At 39.0% G+C, this 20,343-nt stretch overlaps 1 protein-coding gene across 2 annotated transcripts; it reads left to right on the top strand.

Moving 5' to 3' along the window:
- The first annotated feature begins 439 nt into the window (after positions 1–439).
- Positions 440–18,955, top strand: sfpq (splicing factor proline/glutamine-rich). 2 transcript variants are annotated; one of them, XM_040020104.1, is made up of 12 exons: positions 440–1,355; positions 1,942–2,133; positions 2,223–2,524; positions 2,654–2,749; positions 3,286–3,482; positions 3,593–3,677; positions 3,782–3,893; positions 3,980–4,028; positions 5,006–5,109; positions 8,245–18,407; positions 18,620–18,746; positions 18,858–18,955. In XM_040020104.1, exons 1-10 carry the CDS (start codon positions 558–560, stop codon positions 8,353–8,355), a joined length of 2,046 nt encoding a protein of 681 aa, XP_039876038.1. In that variant the 5' UTR covers positions 440–557; the 3' UTR covers positions 8,356–18,407; positions 18,620–18,746; positions 18,858–18,955. The 2 variants fall into 2 exon arrangements, with proteins under 2 accessions (XP_039876038.1, XP_039876039.1); XM_040020105.1 differs by having other exon boundaries at positions 441–1,355; positions 18,359–18,407.
- Positions 18,956–20,343: the final 1,388 nt, after the last annotated feature.

Here is a 20,343-nt window from a genome sequence, read left to right as displayed (position 1 = left end):
GTGACTTTATTTGGAGCAGGAGTGCGTCAGTTCCACTAGCAGCCACACATTGAAGTGAAAATTACATCAAGGGCCAGATATATAAAGTGTATTCACGTGCTTTAATTTAAAGTGAAATGCATATAAAAAGGATACCCTTCTTATGCATAATCTGGGTCATAAAGTCAGCAATAGTCACTGTGGGGCTGTTCCACTGTGCAGGCTACAGTACCAAACAGATAGCTATGTGACAACGAATTGTTTCAGATTTCTTTGAGCAATGATTAACAGCTCTTTCATTCGAGCAATGGCCGCCTCTTTACATACATATGAGAGCAGAGTTGGTGATTTCAGGACTGGCTCCTTCGAAAAACTCTTACTCCGCCTCCTGTACAACGGACCAATCAATGGGACTGGGCGGAGCCAGACGTCTGCGTACTGGAGAAAGAAAGAAAATACGTTAACTATTGGTCGCCATTTTGAGAACCTGCGAACAGCCTTTGGAGGTGGTTGTTGAGCAGTAGACCTTTAGTTCTTTTGGTATTTTAAAAATAATTTTTGCCTATATATTAGGACCAATGTCTCGATTCAACAATAATCGTGGCGGCTTTGGAATGAATCATTTCCAGCCGCGCAGAGGAAGTGGGCCCGGCGGCCCCATGCGAGGTGGGCTTATGGGAAACCCAAATTTTAGGCATAATCCTTTCCAGAATCAAAATCAAAACCGGAGGGGACACAACTTCAACAGACCACCACACCAAGGATCGCAGAACACTCCCCAGAAGCCGCAACAGAACCAGTCGCTACCCATCATCCCTCCGCCGACTCCAGGCCCGGCTCTTACGATGGAAGGCCCGATTAAGCAGCAACAGCATCAGAAACCGGCACAAGAGCAGCAGAAATCCACAACCCCTGCGCCCCAGCCGAAAGTTCAGTCACCACCACCCACACCTAACGTGACCTCCCCTCAGCCAAACCAGGCAAACAAGAACCTGAACCAGCAGCTGAAGTCACCCGTGGCAAATGCTAACGGTCAGCAGCAGAAGCCGACTCCACACCCAAGCCCGAAAGCAGCTGGGCCGCAACAAGGTCAGAAACCAAGCCCTCAGCAAAGCCAGAAGCCGGGGCCCCAACAGGGCCAGAAACCGGGGCCCCAGCAGGGCCAGAAGCCAGGACCCCAGCAGGGCCAGAAGCCGGGACCCCAGCAGGGCCAGAAACCGGGACCCCAGCAAGGCCAGAAACCAGGACCTCAACAAGGCCAGAGACCAGGACTTCAACAAGGCCAAAATACAGGGCCACCGGCCATGAAAGTCAGTCAACAGTCACGAGAGACCATGAACATTGACGCAAGTCAGTCAGAAGAGAGCCAATCTAAGGTTTGCTTTATTTAGTTTTATCTTAATTTTTATAAACGCCCAAGTGGCGTCGGCAGTCGCTATCTGCTAACACTAGCCAAACCAGCCGCGTGGTGCTCGATATGACACTTTAAACAGCCCTGTCGGGCGGAGTTGTTTGTGTTATCCTTACAGTTATTAGGGAAGCAGTCGGGCGCTCGCTCCGGCGGGCAGTCGCGGTGCATAAAAGAATACATCCTGCAACGTTATTGCTTTTAGCTAGCGGCCATCTTGTTCAAGTATAGAAATTAGTTCTATTTTAACGCTTTTAAAAGGAAAAATATATTTTCAGTGATGGGTTTCATCTGTTAACCTGAACAATTTTGGGTGAACTAGTTTGTCGACAGTGGTATTTCATATTATTTTCCGTATTGGATTTTTTTCTTTTACTTCACAAAGCGAGTGAGGGGGATGGGCGAACGGAGATCGAAATACCGACGCGAGCACAAATCATAACATAAAGTTAATCTGAAAATGATGATCTATTGGGCGTCAAGTAATTTTTATATTTTTCTGTTTTCTATATATGTATACGAATTAAAAAAAAAATCGGTCTTGTTTTTTTTAGGCTGAGTTCAAGGCGACGCTGTCCATGTTGCTGAAGCCAGGTGAGAAGTCCTACACACAGCGGTGCCGCTTGTTTGTTGGTAACCTGCCCAACGACATCACAGAGGACGATTTCAGGAAGATGTTTGCAAAATATGGGGAGCCCACTGAGGTCTTTATCAACAAGGGGAAAGGCTTTGGTTTCATCCGACTGGTAAGGGGTCACACGCTTGAATTGAAACAGGTTTTTGTTACTGTAATAAGTAAAGGGACTCTTTTAAATAACATTTTTCTTTTATCTAGGAATCTCGGGCACTTGCAGAGATAGCAAAAGCTGAGCTGGATGACACACCGATGAAGGGCAGACCCTTGCGTGTCCGATTTGCTACACACTCTGCAGCGCTGTCTATAAAGAATCTGTCACCATTTGTTTCCAATGAACTCCTAGAGGAAGCTTTCTCACAGTTCGGAATGGTAGAGAGGGCCATCGTGGTTGTAGATGATCGTGGACGCTCTACGGGCAGAGGAATTGTTGAATTTGCCTCCAGACCTGCTGCCAGAAAGGCTTTAGAGAGGTGCAACGAGGGGGTCTTTCTGCTCACTACGTAAGTCTAATTATATTAGTTGAGTAGAAGGGGGGTATTTGAGTTGGAAGATATTTGTAAAAGGTTCTTGAAGCCCTTGCTCTTTTTCTTTCTTTTTTAAAAAAAAAAATTGTATTTCACCTTCTGCAGTTCTCCTCGGCCTGTTGTTGTCGAGCCTCTGGAGCAGTACGATAGTGAAGATGGTCTTCCAGAGAAGTTGGCACAGAAGAACCCCAAATATAAAACGTGAGTACTGGTTTGTTCTTCTTGGTGCAACATCATGCAGATGGCAGGGAAATCTTATTTTTTCCTTAAGTTGCACTAATCATACTAACACCACTATAAAATAGCCAGTGGAATGAACTATGAGTAGGTCTTGAAGCAGGTGCATTTTGGTCTCTTGACGCAATCGTCTTTATTATGCAAATTACTTTCTTCGGGTCATTAGGTCATTTATTTGTGAGTAGCAGATGGTGGGATGGGGAAGGTGGGGGTGGTGGATTCAGCTGTTAAAGGTCAACCTTCTCTGAGGCTCTGCAGATGTTAATCTGAGTAAAATCCCACATTGGCAAACAACAGAAAACTAAACCATTGCATATAGTATAAAATTGGCGACTATTGAATCATTGAAATGAGGAGGTATGGTGTAGTAAAACTAAAGTTTCACTTTGCATTCATTTTATCTTAGAAGATTTTTCAATGCAATTTTTAGTAACTCAGGTGAATGCTGACATGTTCCTGTCAATCTAATGTACTCTACGTTATGGTCTTTGTGTCTTTAGAGAGCGTGAGGAGCCTCCTCGCTTTGCCCGTCCAGGCACTTTTGAGTTTGAGTATGCAAAGCGCTGGAAATCCCTTGATGAAATGGAAAAGCAGCAAAGACAACAGGTGGAGAAGAACATGCGTGAGGCCCGTGAGAAACTCGAGAGCGAGATGGAGGATGCTTACCATGAGCACCAGGCCAATCTGCTCCGTCAAGGCAAGTTTAGATATGGAAGACCTGCAATTCTCATAATTTGTTATATATGTCACTCATTAGATGTGGGTTATCCTACTGCTGTAAATGTAATGCGTTGTGTTTTCATTCAGATCTGTTGAGGCGACAGGAAGAACTGAGGCGTATGGAGGAGATGCACAATCAGGAGATGCAAAAGAGGAAGGAAATGCAGCTCAGGTATTTTACGTCATTAAATTGCAGCTGGTTGTTGTTTGGAACAGGTGTTGAGTTCTCTTAAAACATGGACTACATTTGACTAATTATCTGGCATTTTTAAACAGACAAGAGGAAGAGCGACGCAGACAGGAGGAGGAGATGCTTCGGAAGAGAGAGTTGGAAGAACAGATGCGCCGTCAGCGTGAGGAGAACTACAGGATGGGCAGCTTTATGGATGTTAGTTAAACTTAACTTGGGAGTCAAAAACATCAGTTCAACAACCAGTTACTGCCTACATTAATCTTAATTTCTTTGTTTTACAGAGGGACAGAGAAATGAGAATGCATCCTGGTGGAGCTTTGGGCATGGGTGGTAAGTATCTTTTGTTTAAATTAAGAAATCATGACAGAAATCCAGACACCACAGTGGCTATAAAGTTGACCCAAACATTTTAGGCATTAGATGATGAAATGCACAGTGTTGCATAAGTTGCAAAAAGACAATTCCAGCCTATTCCTTCTTTACAGTAACTGAAGTATTAAACATTCTGTAATAAATTCGCTTCTTTTTTTAAGTAGAAGTAGAGTTTAGTGAAATAAAATTGACAAAATAGTCCAGTATGATTTAAAAATAACACAAAGGTAGAACAATTCCATAAGAAGAAAAAGTAAAATAAAAAAAGAGCTAAAACAATAAAATCTAAATGTAAAGTATGAAGGAAGCTCATAAAGTAGGTCTGTGTAAAAATAAATGCACATTTGGAGATATCAGGAAGGGAAGACTAGATTTTTGTTAGACCAGATTTGGTAGGAAATGTACAAACAACGTCAGTGCTATGTGTAGGCTTGTCAGTAGTGTATTAAAAAACAAAAAACAACTTCTGCAAGCATGCAAATAGAAGCTGTTGGGGGTAGCAGGTGTTAAACGTTTCTAAACTGGTACTTGCTTTGGTGTCAACTTCATTCGTGTTACATTACATTTCCCCCTAGCAACTAAATGACAGCTGGCTATGTTAGCTTGTAAAGCTGCTGATAGCTGAGTCAAATATTAGATCAGTATCAGTATTCAGACCAGTATCTATGCGAGTGTTATAGCTCTTGAAATTCTGTTGAGGCAGCTTTGCCATCAGAAGGATGTGCCTGAGTTTTTACTCCTCAGCCGTAAAAGACTGGTGGGGTATTGTCGTCACGCAGATGGGAAGGCAGCATGGAGTCAAATCCTAAGTTGGAGACGTACAATTTTTGAAATGGGTAAATAGGGGTGTGTAGTAGGAGGCTGAGGGGTAGCGTTGGTATTTTTAATTCATGTGCTGTATGAATACCTAACATGTTTTCCTGTTTGCTCTTTAGATATGTCCTTTGGTGGATCCTCACAGAAATTCTCTATGAGCGGGCTTGGGTTTGAGAGTCAGCAGGGAATGGGAGGACCAGGAGGCCTGATGGGCAACGAAATGGTAATGTATCCCACTTGTGGGAATTTCAGTAGTTAATATAGTTTTGTTTGGCTTTCCCTTTGGTTGGAGACTCCCAGCCATGTTTTTATTTTTTTGTTTTTTCTCTTCCTTTCTTCGTTAACACGATGTCCAGTTGTCTAAGCAGGATGGCAGAATGAGTGATTTGTGTTCTCAGCTATCACTGGATGGCTTTCTGGTTGTTGAATGTGACACATGCTCACTGCTTTTATAGGGTTTGTTTGTTTTCCTTTTTTTCAGTAGCAAGCCGAGCCCCCTCAGTTAATAGTCCCACAAGCTATTAATGCTTTTAAGCTATAAAACCGTCAGCTTGCACTAAATGATCATCTCAGTGTGTTTCAAACAGCTGTAGAAAAACTTTGCTGGCTCTGCTCACTCCTATCATGCTGTTTGTGTAGTGGACTGCTATTGCAAGCCCTGTCTTATGTGAGCTGGACAGGCACGTTTTCTTGACTGAGGAGAGCATTGGTATCCAGTATTATTTTTTTTTATTTTTATTTTTTTAAATTTTTCCATTTTTTTTTCTACTACCAATTTCGTGCCTCATTTGTCTATCAGGAGAACTGAAGTTGTGTGTGAACAGGCTTCCTTTTTCCACCCTTAAATGTATTTAATTATATTTTTTGAGGGGCAGGGGGGGCGTTGAAGTGTGGTGGAAAACTTCTGGACCAGCAACCTTTACCTTCTCATCAGGTCTCCTTTTGTAATTGAGCTTTGAAACCTTGTAACACTTTTAGTGCCTGATGACGGTGTAAAGCTTTGAGTTTGACGAAGATTACAGCATGATTAACTGATGGGGGCTGGCGTAGCCTTGTGACTTTGTTCAGATGATGTCGCTGAAAACTGGACTGAGCCTGGGATTTTTGTTTCTGGCAGAATTTAGACCTGAAGTCATTCGTTTCTGTATTACAGTTGACGGATGAAAAGGTTCTATAGTCCTGAATAAAACGTAATGCTTGAACTTTAAAATAGGGTTTCTGTATTATTAAGACTTGTTACCAAAAAAAAGTCTTAATAACAGTCCATTAATTTAGATCTTAATGCAGGGGTGTCAAACATGAGGCCTATTGACATTTGTTTTTTATAATGGGTAGTTCATGTGTAATTAAGCTAACTTAGACTGACGGAAATAAGAGTAAGTGGGTTATGTGGCCCAAATTTTATGTGGTATAAAATGAGTTTGACATACCTGCTTTAAGGCATTTTAAATACACTTTAGGAATTGCTTGCCTCATGGAGTTCATTTTACTTTTATAAAGTTATGCACTTTTGTTTGCAACAAACCCACCTAACTTGGGTAGGTACACGGTGTAAAGCTACCATTTAAAAATGACATGACCCACCCTGCACTAAATAGTTGAAATGGTCATATCAAATGAAGACTGTCAGTACTAGAGCATGTGAAGTTGGGAATCTAATGGCTTTTACCTAAACAGAAATTGGTTAGCCACTTTTTAAGAACAAGTCAGCACACCTGGAGAGTGGGCTCTGCTTAAGCTGTAATATTAGAATATGTTTGGTTTATTTCCCCCCCCAAAAAAAACATCTGAAGCTCACAGTAGTAGGAATTAAAGGGGGGGACAGTTCACCCCAAAGTCAAACGTATGCATTTTTTCCCTGGCCTGTAGTGTGCTCTGGCCATCTCAACTTTCTTGCATTTGTGAGTTGCCTAGTTTTGGAGATGAACAACTGGCTTCTCTTCTGCAATAGAACTAAACACTTGGCTTGTGCTCAGAGAGCCAAATTTTTTATTTTATTTTATTTTTGCTGTATTGCTGTCTGATTCTGGTTAACAGCAAAAGACGGTTTCTTTTTTGGGAGGTGGGAAAGATACTGTTCCTTTGAATTTCTTTGTGTTAATTTGTGTTATTAACGACAAAAAGCACAGAAATTAAAACTCTATCAGACTTTATTCTTTGATTAAAAAAAAAAATTTTGCTCATAACCTTGATACTTTTTTGCTCGTAGTTGTAAAATGAGTTCTAAAAGAAATTCTTCGTGCTTAAAGACATCTTAATTTTGACTTGAAAACAAGAACCTGTATTTCATTTATTACTCGTCTAGAAAAGTATTTACTTCTTTAAAATTTAGAGCACAATTTGCTTTTGAATAGTTCAAATGAATGGTCTTTTAAAGACCATTAGTTTGAGTTTTAAGCCTGTTGGAAGTGATCCTGACAGTCTGAATTTCAGTTTAGTAAAATGAGCAGAAGGTTCATTCACTTCAAGATAATATTTATATTCTGCAATCTGACTACCTCACGTTATTCTCCTTACCTTAGTTGTTCTTTGTTAGCCTCATTTTGCAAATGAAAATTTCAGCTATTCTGCTGAATTTCTAGAATGACACTTTTAGTTTCACAGAAGTTGTCTGAATTAGCATTGATGTAAATATTAATGAACTGCTTACTTATTGGAAAAATGTCTTACACTACGAATATACTCATTCTGTCTGAGAGACGACACATTTCTGGTAGTTCCTATACGTTGTAGTCACATTTGGGACCGTTTAAAAGTTACCATACCCTTTTGTGATACCTGAGCAACAGATTTATAGATATGTTTAAGATCACTCTAAGTCATACAGTTTACAATATTAGTCATGATGCCACCAAATTGTGTGTATATGCAACATTTTCTAAGGAAATCTGAATTCTGGCTGTAACAAATGACTAGAAATATGAGGTTAAACCTCATGTTAGAAATATATTTTTAGCGTCCTATTTTCATGCCGCCTCTCAGAAGTTTAGGCATGTATCTGTCGCCATTAACTAGTAGATACGGCCAGCTGTCATTAATGCCCAGCCTAATCTTGGCATGCACTGGAGAAGAGACCACACTAGGTAGGCACTGACTAACGAAAGCATTACCCTCTCTTCCTTTTCCGTATGTTACCTGTGGCACCTGTGGACCTTCATATTGGAACGAACGGTTTCTCCGGATGTGTCTCCTGCTGGTTCTTTTGTAAACCACTCACAATATAAAACAAATCACACCTGTGCCATACCTTTTTTTACACATCTCCATATGGACATGAACTGTGTGCTTATGCACTGACCCTTCCCATACCTTATTACCACCCTCCTGTCTGCCTCCTTGGCACATTGACACCCAACAGCGCAATGAGCGCTTCACTCCGGGTGGTGCGAGGGGAATGGGTCCTGGTAACCCCGGGTATGGCAGGGTCCGCGAGGAGTTTGATGGTCCTGCTAAGAAACCCCGTTTTTAAACGCTGCTCTTTTGATGCTTCCAGCAGCACCATTTGTACAGTTTTTCTCTAAAAACAAAAATGTTGATTCGAATTTCTTGTATTTAAGTTTAAATTGTTACAACATTTTAGCCAATTTACTCAGTTATTGACAGTCAATATTTTCATTTTTTACTTTGTCTCTAGTCTGAAAAGAGAAGTTACTCTTAGCTGATCCAGTTGTTCTTTTTTGACCATGTATAATTTTTTTTTTTTTTTTTTTTTTTTTAAAGATGTGTTATGCTCTGTGAGTCGTCGTGAAGTGATAACTGTAACATTTTTTCTGAACTTCCTATGGCTGTGTTTTGTGCCATGCATTTGGAGTCAACGCATGTACTATAATAAAGAGACATTGGTTCAATCAGGAAAAACCTTTAACCTTTTATTCTTAAAAATGAAACGTGTAGTACGTTCAGAAAGCAGCAATGGGCTGTTTGCGGAAGTTGAATAATGTGGTTACCTCTGCCACATTAGCTCTTAAAGATTCTATGTGTTATTTTCTCAAGTCCTGTCCACTTTAGTTCAGTGATTCGTACACAGTCTGAAAAGAATTAACTCGTGGTATGACAGAAATTAGCTGCAAGTACGACATAGCTTTAATCAGCAAATTCCCACATTGAAATATATTGTAAAAATACTTATTCATCAAAGGAATAATCATATTTACCACCTGCTTAAAAAGACTCTAGACTGGGAAGCAATGTTGAACAGGGTTCTCCAGATCATTGAAAACTTAATTAAAATAAGATTTAACACATTTTAATATTTTTACGTTTCCTGTAAATTAGCGATAGCATTTGCAGGAATTTTTTTTTTTTTTCTTTTCTTAAGAAAAAGTTGTTAAGATTCATTTTTATAAATTGGTTATTAAAATGGTCACAGTCGCGTTTTAAAGAACTTCATTTATTTTTAATAATGCAGGGTGGCTCTGATATTATAACCCTGTTTTCAAACAAGTATGTTTCCTTTTATTTTTTGAAAAAGGGGAACTTTTAGGCTTTTTCTTGGTTTTTAGGAGAGGCTTTTTCTGAGCTATGTTGCATTCAATGAGTAACTCTGCTTTTACAGTCTTGCCTCAGGACAGAAGAAATATCACACATGGAACCTTTAAGAAAACCTGTGTAATACTGTGTGACTAACAGTGGTCTTACAGAAACATAGTGCTGAAACCGCACAGTCTGTCGTAGACAGGCAAAATCCACTCAAGTGTGTGTCCTTGTGTGCATGTTTGGAAGCTGGAGTTATTGACTACATTTACATGCAGGTCATTCTGTTATTGCTACCATTTCAAGCATTTGTGAGGCATTCTTTCAGAAGGATAACTGTCATAAAAAATGCACAAAGCAAATGCCACCATCTTTAAAAATGGATGATGTTGTTAAATTGGGATGAAATTGTAGCGGTTTCTGTATCGTTATGTAAAGGATTAATTTTGATAATTATGAAGGTTTCCATAAGGGTGCACTGATGTGATTCTGGACTCCTATAGGTTCTTTAAGGTGTTTAGGTTAACCTTAAGTGGTAGTAGTTCAAACAGCACCACGTTTCTGCATCAGTTGAAGTAATACAATTGTATGTAAATGTAGTCAATAATGGTTATGGACGGACTTGAGGCATATTATAGGTCTATAAAAGTTTGTGTGTAAAATGTATCTTTGGGGAAGTCCAGTGGCAAATCTTGACATCAGATATGTCCATACTATACTTAAACGCCTTGGAACATCCATACTTGGAAACGTATGTCAAGTCTTAGAATTTCTAAAAGTCTAGTAACTAGCAACCGATGGTTCATCAGAGATCTGACGTTTCAGGCTGTGACGTCATAAATGACTGAGTCACTGTTGGATTTTGGAAAATGATTTTCAGTTATAAAGCTCTAATTTTGCTAGAGCAGCACAAAGACAATAAGTCCCTTTGTAAGAGCGCATAGGATGCCCTAGTTTTCAAAACCGCATGGATGTGTGCAGTGGGCTTAAACGACAGTCTGATTTGCATCTTTTCTATTTCACTGATATGTTCTTGTGTATCAGTTAACTTTTGACAAACCAGCGCTACTATCTCATTTAAAACCAGAGACTCCAAGGCTATTGTATCAACTTTGTCAACAGGGCTCATGTGCTGTTTTTTTCCGAGGACCTGCCTTGTTTGTGGTAAATTTATCACTATTCCCTTCTCAGACTGACTTGTATGACAAATTGGGTTACATTCAGGAGAACCCAGTCTCCATCTCTGCAGAAATGTTTAACTGTATCTGCATTAATGACTTTAATGGCACCTGCCATTATAATGGCAATAATATCCTGTACTATTAGGATATTCACATTATCTCCAAACACAGCACGAGATCAAGAGACAAGAAGTCCAAATATTTTTTTTTTCTAATTGTGGGACTGCTCAAACAGTAATAATGTAAGGATGGCCCAACCAAAATTGAGTGCCATAATTAAACGGACACCTTCCTCCATTCACAAGCCTACCTTTACAAGCTTTTGTCAGAGTTGTCTGGTAAGAGATGGCCTGAAAAGTGAATGTAAGTAATTTTGATCTTTTAATAATTTCAACTTTTCTTATTAAGCAGATTTTATTTTTTGCGTGTATTAACTTGGCTCTGTTCTATTCCACTAGCTTTAACTTTGACATTCTGTGAATCATTGAAAGTATTTTTCATTCAACATTAGTTACCATTTTGTAGTTGGTGGAAGCTTGCTGACCTCGCACAGCAACTAGCTGATCATTGTAGCTTTTTCTGTTTTTTTTCTTCATGTAGAAGAAAATGTCCTCCATTTAAACATGGATTACATAAGACATCAAGAATCAAATATTTTTAGTGCACCTGTTAATGTCCTTCACATAATCAAACATGCAATGAAGGTAAGGATTTTAACTTTAATGTCTTCTATCATGTGGCATCCCAGAATCCCACAAAACAAACCTGAAATGGCCACAGAACAGAAGATTTGGATGTGTGGATGCATTCAGTAATGGGAAGGATATAAAGGAGTGTTTATCTCAAATGTTACTTGTGTTTGTGTTATGTACATGTTTTCTTTAACAGGTATGGACGGCTTTAAAGATAATGGACTGTGGCTGAAGTGTGGCTGGGTAGTGAGGACTTGGAAAAGCTGTAGCTAAGAAACTCAAACGCTGGATCTGAAACTAGTGAAAGTAGTGAGATATAATCCCTATTTAATCCTGTACATACAGTACATGATTTCCTTCCAAGAGAGTAGTCTAATGAGGTACATTAATTAGATGTTTGTCATTGTGATATGGTAGTCAAACCCCTGGGAAGTCAACTGGATTGTGATTCTAATCCATCCTTGTAGCATTCCTGATGAATTAGAAAACTTCTTATTTTATCCAATATTGTGTACTTCAAATATTTAGTGTATATTTTCTTATTTAATTTTGAAAAAAGTTTCAAAAATTCAGTAATAGTAATTCACAATGGAATGCAATAAATTTTAATTAATATATTGCAGATTAATATCTATAAATACACTTAATGGCATTCAGAAAAATCATAACTCACTGATCTGATGTGGGAATGGAATTTAATGCCTTCAAAGTCCACAACACTAAATTTGTGTTGGTCGGTTATTTCTAAATATTCAAAAGAATAACGATATAGGTTTAAGGCACTAATTGTTCTTTGCAACATCAGTGCTTTGAGTATAATTTTCACATAACACTACATCTTAATGATGGATTGTTATGCCAGCTTTTTTAAAAATATATTTTACAAAGAGAAAGCCTGTCTACATGGTTTATACGCTCGTATTAAATGGTCAATTTTGGATGAGCGTTTTTCATTGCAAAATAACAAATCCTATAACTAATAGTTATTTGTACAGATGTATTTGCCAAACTTTTCCGCATTCTTTAGACGAATGATTCCTTTTTAGCGCAGTGGCATGCACTCTGAATTTTTCTCTGACTGTATGCACAGATGACTGGATTTTCAGATTAAAACAAACATTCCTCAAAGTAGTTGTGACATAAATAACTGAAAAAGGATGTTGGAAGTCAAATAATCTCCAACATTTAGGAAACAGTTTAGATCTGCAATCAAAGGTATGTAGGTACCTTTAAAATATGCCCTTTATACATCAAATTCCTTTTAGGTAAAACATTTAGAAATGCATCACTGCTTTTAGATTGAATTACATTTTACTGGCTTAAATATAGTTCTTTTACTTAATAACATAGTGTGCATTTTGAACTTTGTAACGTTGTCTGTGTTGTGTACAACTTGTTTTTCTTTAACAGGTTTGACCATCTGTTAAGGTGTTGGACTATGAAAAGGAAGTTGCCAAGCCAAGACATTGAGAGTCTGTAGCTTCTGTTGGAGCGGTTTTGTAAATGAAACTGTCACTCTAAAGGACCAGAGTGATCAGATAATAGTGGCTCTATAGCTTGGACTGTAGGTTAGAATATTTGGGAATTTATATATTTGGCTATTGCTCTCGCACAAGTACACCGTTTTAAGGAAAATTCTTATATTTATGTCTATTGTATGTTTATAGTTGCTATACTTTAATGCAGAAAATATCCCTTTCTGCTATTTTGACATGAAAATATACCCCTGACATTCTTAAAGCGGCCCGGTTACCCACTCAACATTTTTGTGTTCCACTTTGTCTTGTGCATATTATACTGACTGTTTTTGCAGCCATGCAATTCACTCTGTCTTCAAGCTAGGTCTTCTGTCTTTAAGGCCTGTTTAAGAGTCCTCAGATTTTTCTTTATCCTTATTTGCCACCTTTGGAAGGACTTTGAGGTTCTTAGTTGTACTGGTCACAGATGATAGATTCCAGATAACAACTAAAATGTGACAGAAGTAGAAAGTATTCTGTAAAATGTATTGAGGACAGTTTGAAGCATTTGACTCTTATAAATTCTAAAATTTAAGTTTTAAGAAGAGCATGTGAATTTGTTACATTTTTATATATGAAAGAAATAACGGAATTTGTTCTAGTTCCTCTTTAAAAGATTAAGAGACTGAGTTTGATATTGCCTACATGTTTTAATGTATTCAAGTAAAAATAGCTGTCATGCTTGCTTATACAGCGCTATCAAACCAAAGCAAGTTACATTACACAAATACATGGATCACACGTTGTAAAAATGGACAAGTTTGGCAGTGGAATTATAAAAACAAAAGAGGAACACATTTACTCAACATTTGAGGTCTGAAATCGATGCCTCTTTATAGATGTATTTGACTGGAATTGTGGTGACAATGGAAAGCTTTGACATTCAAGTGAAGTCGCAGCCACAGGCAAGTGAAACATTGCAGTAAGCAGACTCTTCATAAATGGAAATCAAACTTTTTGACAGTCACTCTTAACAGCTTTAACAATTGTCTAATGATCACACAGCACAGGTGTGATCAATATAGCAACTAATTAAGGTTCATGGTGGGAAAAATGACCTGTTGCCTTCTAGGGGTGTAACGGTACGTGTGTGACGTTAAGTGCTAACATGTATATGTTTCTCTGTAGGAGGAAAAAGACTGCCCGTACCAGTGATATCCACATACAATCTTACTTTTACTGCTACATGATTCGTTTTTTTTTTTATTTTTTTTTTTTGCTTAATAAATAAAAATTAATGTCATCTGTTAGACAGTGAGCTGAATCCAGAACCATTTAAGTATTACTCTAGTGACAACTTTCTAGGGGCAAGTAGCTCACAGCCTCTAACCTCATGTTTAACTCATTTTTCCAGTTGGACTAAAATCAAAAAATCTCAGTGTACTAGTTACGCTTCGACTACATGTAGTTCTCGTGTCTCACAGCTCACTGAGCTCAGCTTTTAACATCTTTAGAAACTTTTATTGTATTTCTTCAGTGCAATCCAATCCAAGGTCTTTTTCTTGGTTCAGTAGAAAGAGGTTTTTTTTCTGATGGCATTGACAGTCACACCATTAGGATTTCTAAATACACTCTCATAATGCGATTCTGCCTAACCTGTTAAGGAGCAGAAAGTCATTTTCTTTTCCAGAACATGTTTGCTGTACACCAGGTATGCATTGGCCATAAACTCTGGTAGGAGTATTCTTGAAAGCTCAGCCAGAACTCTGTGCTAACTCACACAACATATTTTATATTTAAACATTATATTTAACTGAAACATGAGTGTTCACAACAAACAATACCTATTCTGACAGTTCAGTTGTCCTCTTTTCAGGAGTTTTTTTTTTTTTTTAAATTTAATTATTGCTAGTGTTTAAACCTTTTTTATGATGAAATCATTCCCCAAATATGGGAAAGTATTTCTCTTTATTCTCAATTTAGAGTTTCTTTTGTCAAAGTAAGAATTATGGCCAACTTTTAATTTTAAAAAAAAAAAAAAAAAAAGGCTGCTCATAGGATAATTTTGACTTTTGTTAGTCTTTTGTTGCTTCTACCAAAAACATACCACACTGACTGTTACATCCCCACTCCCCACACTTTACATTGTGACTCAAGTTTTATGTAACAACTTTTTACTCCAGCACATAATCTCATCAGTTCTGTCTGAATTACCATAATAGTAAGAGCTACACCAGCAGACCGATCAAGCTCACAGACCTGAGTGAGGCAGGATGTTCGATGCTGTCTTACGGTTGAAGAGGCAGCGGCTTGTTGTGCCTGTCTGGTTGTGCGTGTTTCATGTCTTTGGGTAAAAGAGGTGCATTAGCTGCTGTCAGCCAGCTTGTCAAAGACAAGCTGCCCCAGTCCACAGTAGAGGCTCTTCTCTGCAGTTGGGTTACATTGACGATGAGTAGTTCTGCAGATGTCAGTGGACAGTAAAGCCTGGACTTGTTTGCACTGCAGCCAGAGGTATGCTTACACAGATCAGCTGAACAAGTAAGGTAAGTGTCCCATCCATGTTTATAATGCAAGATGCACAGTTGTCCCATGACTTAACTCTTCTGTCTTCTTATTCCACGTCACTGCTCACAGTGATGTCTTCAGGGCTTCTGGCATCACACTTTCAAAGAATGGCATCACAGTGCAGATCTCTCTTCATACTTCTTGGCAATAGATTTGCTGTAGCCTGTGGAGTGTGTGTGTGTGGTTGTAGTACTTTGGCTCCTCTGTATGTGTGCATGAAAACAAGTGTTTGTGTGGATTCAAATATATGGAACACAGCGCTGAAATGAAAGGTATTCTGCTTTTTTTTTTTTTTTAAAAAGTATTGCTTGGTACATTTAAGCTCCTAAGTGGAAAAAGCAGAAGTCTTGTCTACAACCGTACACGATGTTTTGCATTTTGTTTCCTTTTCTCGAAAACCTATATTTGAAAGTGATTAGTTTGGAAAAAGGCAGGGTGTTTGCGGCAACAAACTGGGGGCGGGGGGACAACCAAAGCCCAGCTCTACCAGAGGCAAAATACTATGAGAAACTGTTCTGCTTTGGCCATAACTTTGTTTTTTATGTTTTGAAATACTTGGTGCTTTCTGATTTCAGTCTATTCCTGCTTTGATAAAGTAATAGTACTGTTAAACACCCAGTGGCCTTTCATCAGCACATCCTCAGTCAGTCGCAATGCAGTTAAAATCAGTCATGAAAAGTACTTTCACACTGTGTAAGCAGCACTTTTATCTTTGAACCCTCTATCAGCACTACTCCTGACCCCCTCGCCCTCTCTGCCTGTCTGAAATGACATACCGATTGTATTGGTACTGGGTTGGGTTTTTGAAGTGTTGAAGTGACTGTACAGAATGCTGTGGCAAGACTTAACTGGCACTAATAAGTGGTCACACATCCCTTGGGTTTTGGCTTCTCTTCATTGATTGCCAGTAAATTTTAGGTTTCATTTTAAAATTTTAGTTTTAACTGAACAGCTCTACATGGTGAAGCTCCCCAGTATATCTCTGACCTATTGAAACATCATGCTTCCTACCGGTCACTTCAGGTCAGAGGTTACTGTTGGTCCCATGTATTGGGTTCAAAACACCTGGGGATCGGGCTTTTCAGGCATTGGGTTGTGGAATTCTCTTCCACTGTCTTTACGCTGTACAAACTCCACTGACTCTTTTAAAAGCAGCTGAAGACATTTTTATACAAACAAGCTTTTAAAAAGTGTTTTCATTGTTTCATATTATTATTATATGTATATTTCAGGGTTTATTGTGAAGCACTTTGATTTTTATCTGTGAAAGTGCTATATTTAAGATGTCACATACTTTTCGGGTCCCCAACCTTTCTAAGTTGGTAGTTTTTTTTTTTTTTCTTAAAAATATATAACAATACTTTTACAATTTTGTGCATAACTAACTGGTCAGACTTGTGTATGTGGAGCAAATAGAAACACAAATGTGCACTGTTTTTACAAAGGACCACTCATGTTTCAGTAATCTGTTTTAAACAGAACGAGCATGAAAGTTTATACTGTACCATTTCATCATGTAGAGCATTTGGGCTTTAAGTTACGTAGTGTTTGTTGTCAATCTGATTTTAGTTGCATCAAGACAGTTTGCTGCTTCTCATCTGTGGAATGAATTCGGTGTAAAACTAGTGAGAAAACTGTTGTTTTGAAGCTGGGAATTTGAGCTATGAAATGACACATAACCTTTTTAGCTTTTGAAAGGGCATGATGCTAACTGTAGATAGGTTAGTAACGCATGTCTGTATTCACTGTGAAATTAATCGTCATTCTACCTTTTGCAAACAATATTTTAAAATGTACCGGCAGGGTGAAAGCTGAGCTGAACATCACACTCCTGGGTGTCTTTTATTGTATCTTAGGGTGCATCACCATATTCTTCTTTGCCTAATGTACTTCAAACTCACAAGGAAATTATTTGCTGAGGTCATAAAATTAGGTGCAGTATCGTTTTCATGACTTCATTTAGTCTGGCTTTTGTAATCGGGAGTTGCCCCCTGCTGGCCATTAGAAACAAAGCAGATTTAATTCACTCCCATATTAGCTTCACATTTAAAAACGATGCTCAGTCCATTGTGTGTGTGTGTATATATACAATCTGTATTCTCAAACACTGTTTTTAGGAACAAACTGATGGTTGCGTGGTTTGTCGGAGGAAATTTGGACAATCGTTTTAAAGAGTGTGTCCAGTGATCAGCTTCAAATGGACCTTTTCCTTTCTTCTCTCAGTACCTCTTATTCCTCATTCCTTCCTGTGACTCATGAATGGCATATCATGCACTGACCAGCCAGCCATTTGAATAAATGTACACAAGAAGACTGTGGCAGTTTCGTATGTTGCTTGTATTTAGATCTCTCATCTCTGTAGGGCTCTGCTGCCCTTGAGTCTCTCGAGCTGTGGCTAGACTGTGTTCAGCCAATGGCGGCTGTGATGATTTCATCTCTGCACTGTGATCCATTTTCTAACCATGCTCTGAGTCCTGATTGACTACAATCCTTCCTTTATATCCTGTTGGAGTGTGATGCCAGAACTACCCTTCAGTCCTGTAATGGCCTCTTCAGAAAGGGCCCTGCCCAGAGTCCGAAAGACTGACACTGAAAACGACCACGGCTTCGTCAGTGCTAGGTTTATGGTGTAGCTCCAGTTTGGGGTACCTGTGCAGTAAAACACCTGATGTGTCAGTATGAAAGTCCAGCTTCACATGGCTTTGTAACAGATGGACCTACCTACCTCTCAAGGATTGCAACGGATTCGAACGTTGTCATGAATTTGTCTGTCCTCTCTGCAGTTTCTAATAAATTATTCATGTTCTGGGTGCTGAGATGCCCTTCAGTAACAAACACATGCATACACGTGCACACACTTCATTCATTCACACATTTTACTTACCCTCACACACATGATTTTCTTCTAATTTATGTTAGAACTAACTCATTTTATTTTAAACATCTGTCACATGACATACAGCACATACAACACATACACCTACATACCTACACACACAGGCTCACTTTTGTGTGTTTATGCATTGCAACCACAGTGAGTAGTGTTTGAGTAAACCTGGTGATCAGTCCACTGTCAGGCTCTCATTGTCTGTCTCTTGCTGCAGGATCCTCGACCATTAGAGGGAGGCTGAGGATCTGCACGGATTTACCACCGTAAGTGTTGGACAAATGCAGTGTGTCTGCTTAACTTCCAAACATGTAAAATATCATCTGCAGCACTGTAATGCATCTTATTTAGAAACTTACCTTTGAGTGTTTGGTATTTTATGTTGGTTGTGAGGCTGCTATGACAAAACTCCTGAGTTACTTTGTCACATGACACAAGTCAAACATCACTGATGTATTTTTTTGTTTCTGTGTTGTAGGGAAAATGAAGATTGTCTTGTAAAATGTCAAAGCTGGAGGAAGCTCGCTGTAACAGGACGCCAGGATGGCCTCCAGGCTGGCGGCTGGCTCATGTGCAGTTCGTCCTTCAAAACATGGATGTGAAATGTGCGTGCACAGTTTTGTTTGTTTTTTTCTTTTTAAACATTTGAATAGAAACACACTGTGAAATATCGTGTTTGCAGCACTTAAGTCTAATAACTCATTACTGTTTCTCAGGTGGCGGAGCAGTACCAGAACTCATCCAGCAGAGGGCAGTCTGCAGTCCAGAGGAGAGATGCGCTGTTTTCTCTTAATAATAAAAGATATAAACCTGAGTTTTGTTTCCATGTCTTACTTTTCACCTGATTACCTGTTTTGTCTAAGTTAGTTTCATTTAAGCGTAACGCTTAAATGAAACTAAATTTAAATTGCATTAAATGAGATGTCAAACTGTTTTTCTGTTTAAATTGAGGTTTGGTGCTCTGTAAAAGGAAAAGGAAAACCACCAGCACTGTAGTGTAGTTCATTAAAGTCATTAGGGTTAATTTAATCAAGTGTTACAGTACACGTTACTCATTGAATGCTTGGAAATGGCAGAAAACTGTAAACTGCTGATGTTTACTTGGTAGACAGGTCCCAGAGGTTGATTCAGAGCCAGGAAAAACCTGCAATCACTCATCAAACTCACTAAACTCCTGGTGGACTGAGCAGCCTGCCTACTTGCTGGATTCAGTGCCTCAGCTGTGAAGCACTCTGATAGGAGTCCAGTCCAATTACAATTAAGGCTAAAGGTGCAATGTTTCCGCTGCTGGCCCACACTTGCATCTCAAGTATTGGCTGTCAGTCTTGGAGCAGGTCCAGCCGAGAAGCAGCAAGATGATCCGGAGCAGTCTGAAGGCACAATCTGAATATGTGTCGGATCGTTGTTGTCTGACCTGAGCTCCACCCTGGCACAAAAACAGGCTCCTAAAGGCCAAAAACACAAAGTGAAAACTTGACTTAAATTAGTGCTAAAGTGAGTCACCCGAGCTCAACCTGCCCGAGCATCTATGGAGGGTTAAAATATGTCTTACAAAAAGCTTCAGGCAAACCGGAGTGAATGAAACTCAAAACCAAACAATGACATGATCCAGTGTGATTTAATCCCCCACAAGATCAAAAACATGCTGTCCTCTTTTACCCTGCGGCTGAAAGTTTAGTTTGCTATACGGCATTATGTCAGTGCGGTTTGGTGCTGGAAGACTTTTCTTTTTTACTTTCGCTAATGGTTGTCAATTTTCAGAAATGGACCCATGAGCGTGATTTGTAATGCCCGTTTCCCACCACCGTGCTACTGTTGTCCAGTCTAGGACCGCTTCCATGCATTTCCATTAAAAACAGGACCGGTGCTGCTGACTCTGCTGGGCCTAAAGCTGGAATCAGTGGTCATGTGAGGGGCTATTGGCACAGTATTTAACCTACACGATGGGGCTGTGATAATGTGAGCAGTGAATAACTCACCTTTTGTCTCGCAACTAAGCTTGTGAAATGCATGTTACATAATTCTGTAATTTGTCTTAGGGAGAAAGTGTTCAAGTTTATACTGATCGATTTCGATTTTTCTTATAATAATAATAATAATAATATAATAATAACAAGCAAATCAGGGGTTTGTGATCTTAAGCATCAGGACAACACAAAACAGATAGCGGCGTCTCAAATATTAAAGATTTACTTAAATTTT

This window comes from Simochromis diagramma, unplaced genomic scaffold (assembly GCF_900408965.1).
Source record: "Simochromis diagramma unplaced genomic scaffold, fSimDia1.1 OVJJ01000753.1, whole genome shotgun sequence".
NCBI lineage: Eukaryota > Metazoa > Chordata > Actinopteri > Cichliformes > Cichlidae > Simochromis > Simochromis diagramma.
The sequence above is the reverse complement of the archived record's forward strand: the minus strand, read 5'-3'. Positions and strand labels throughout refer to the sequence as shown.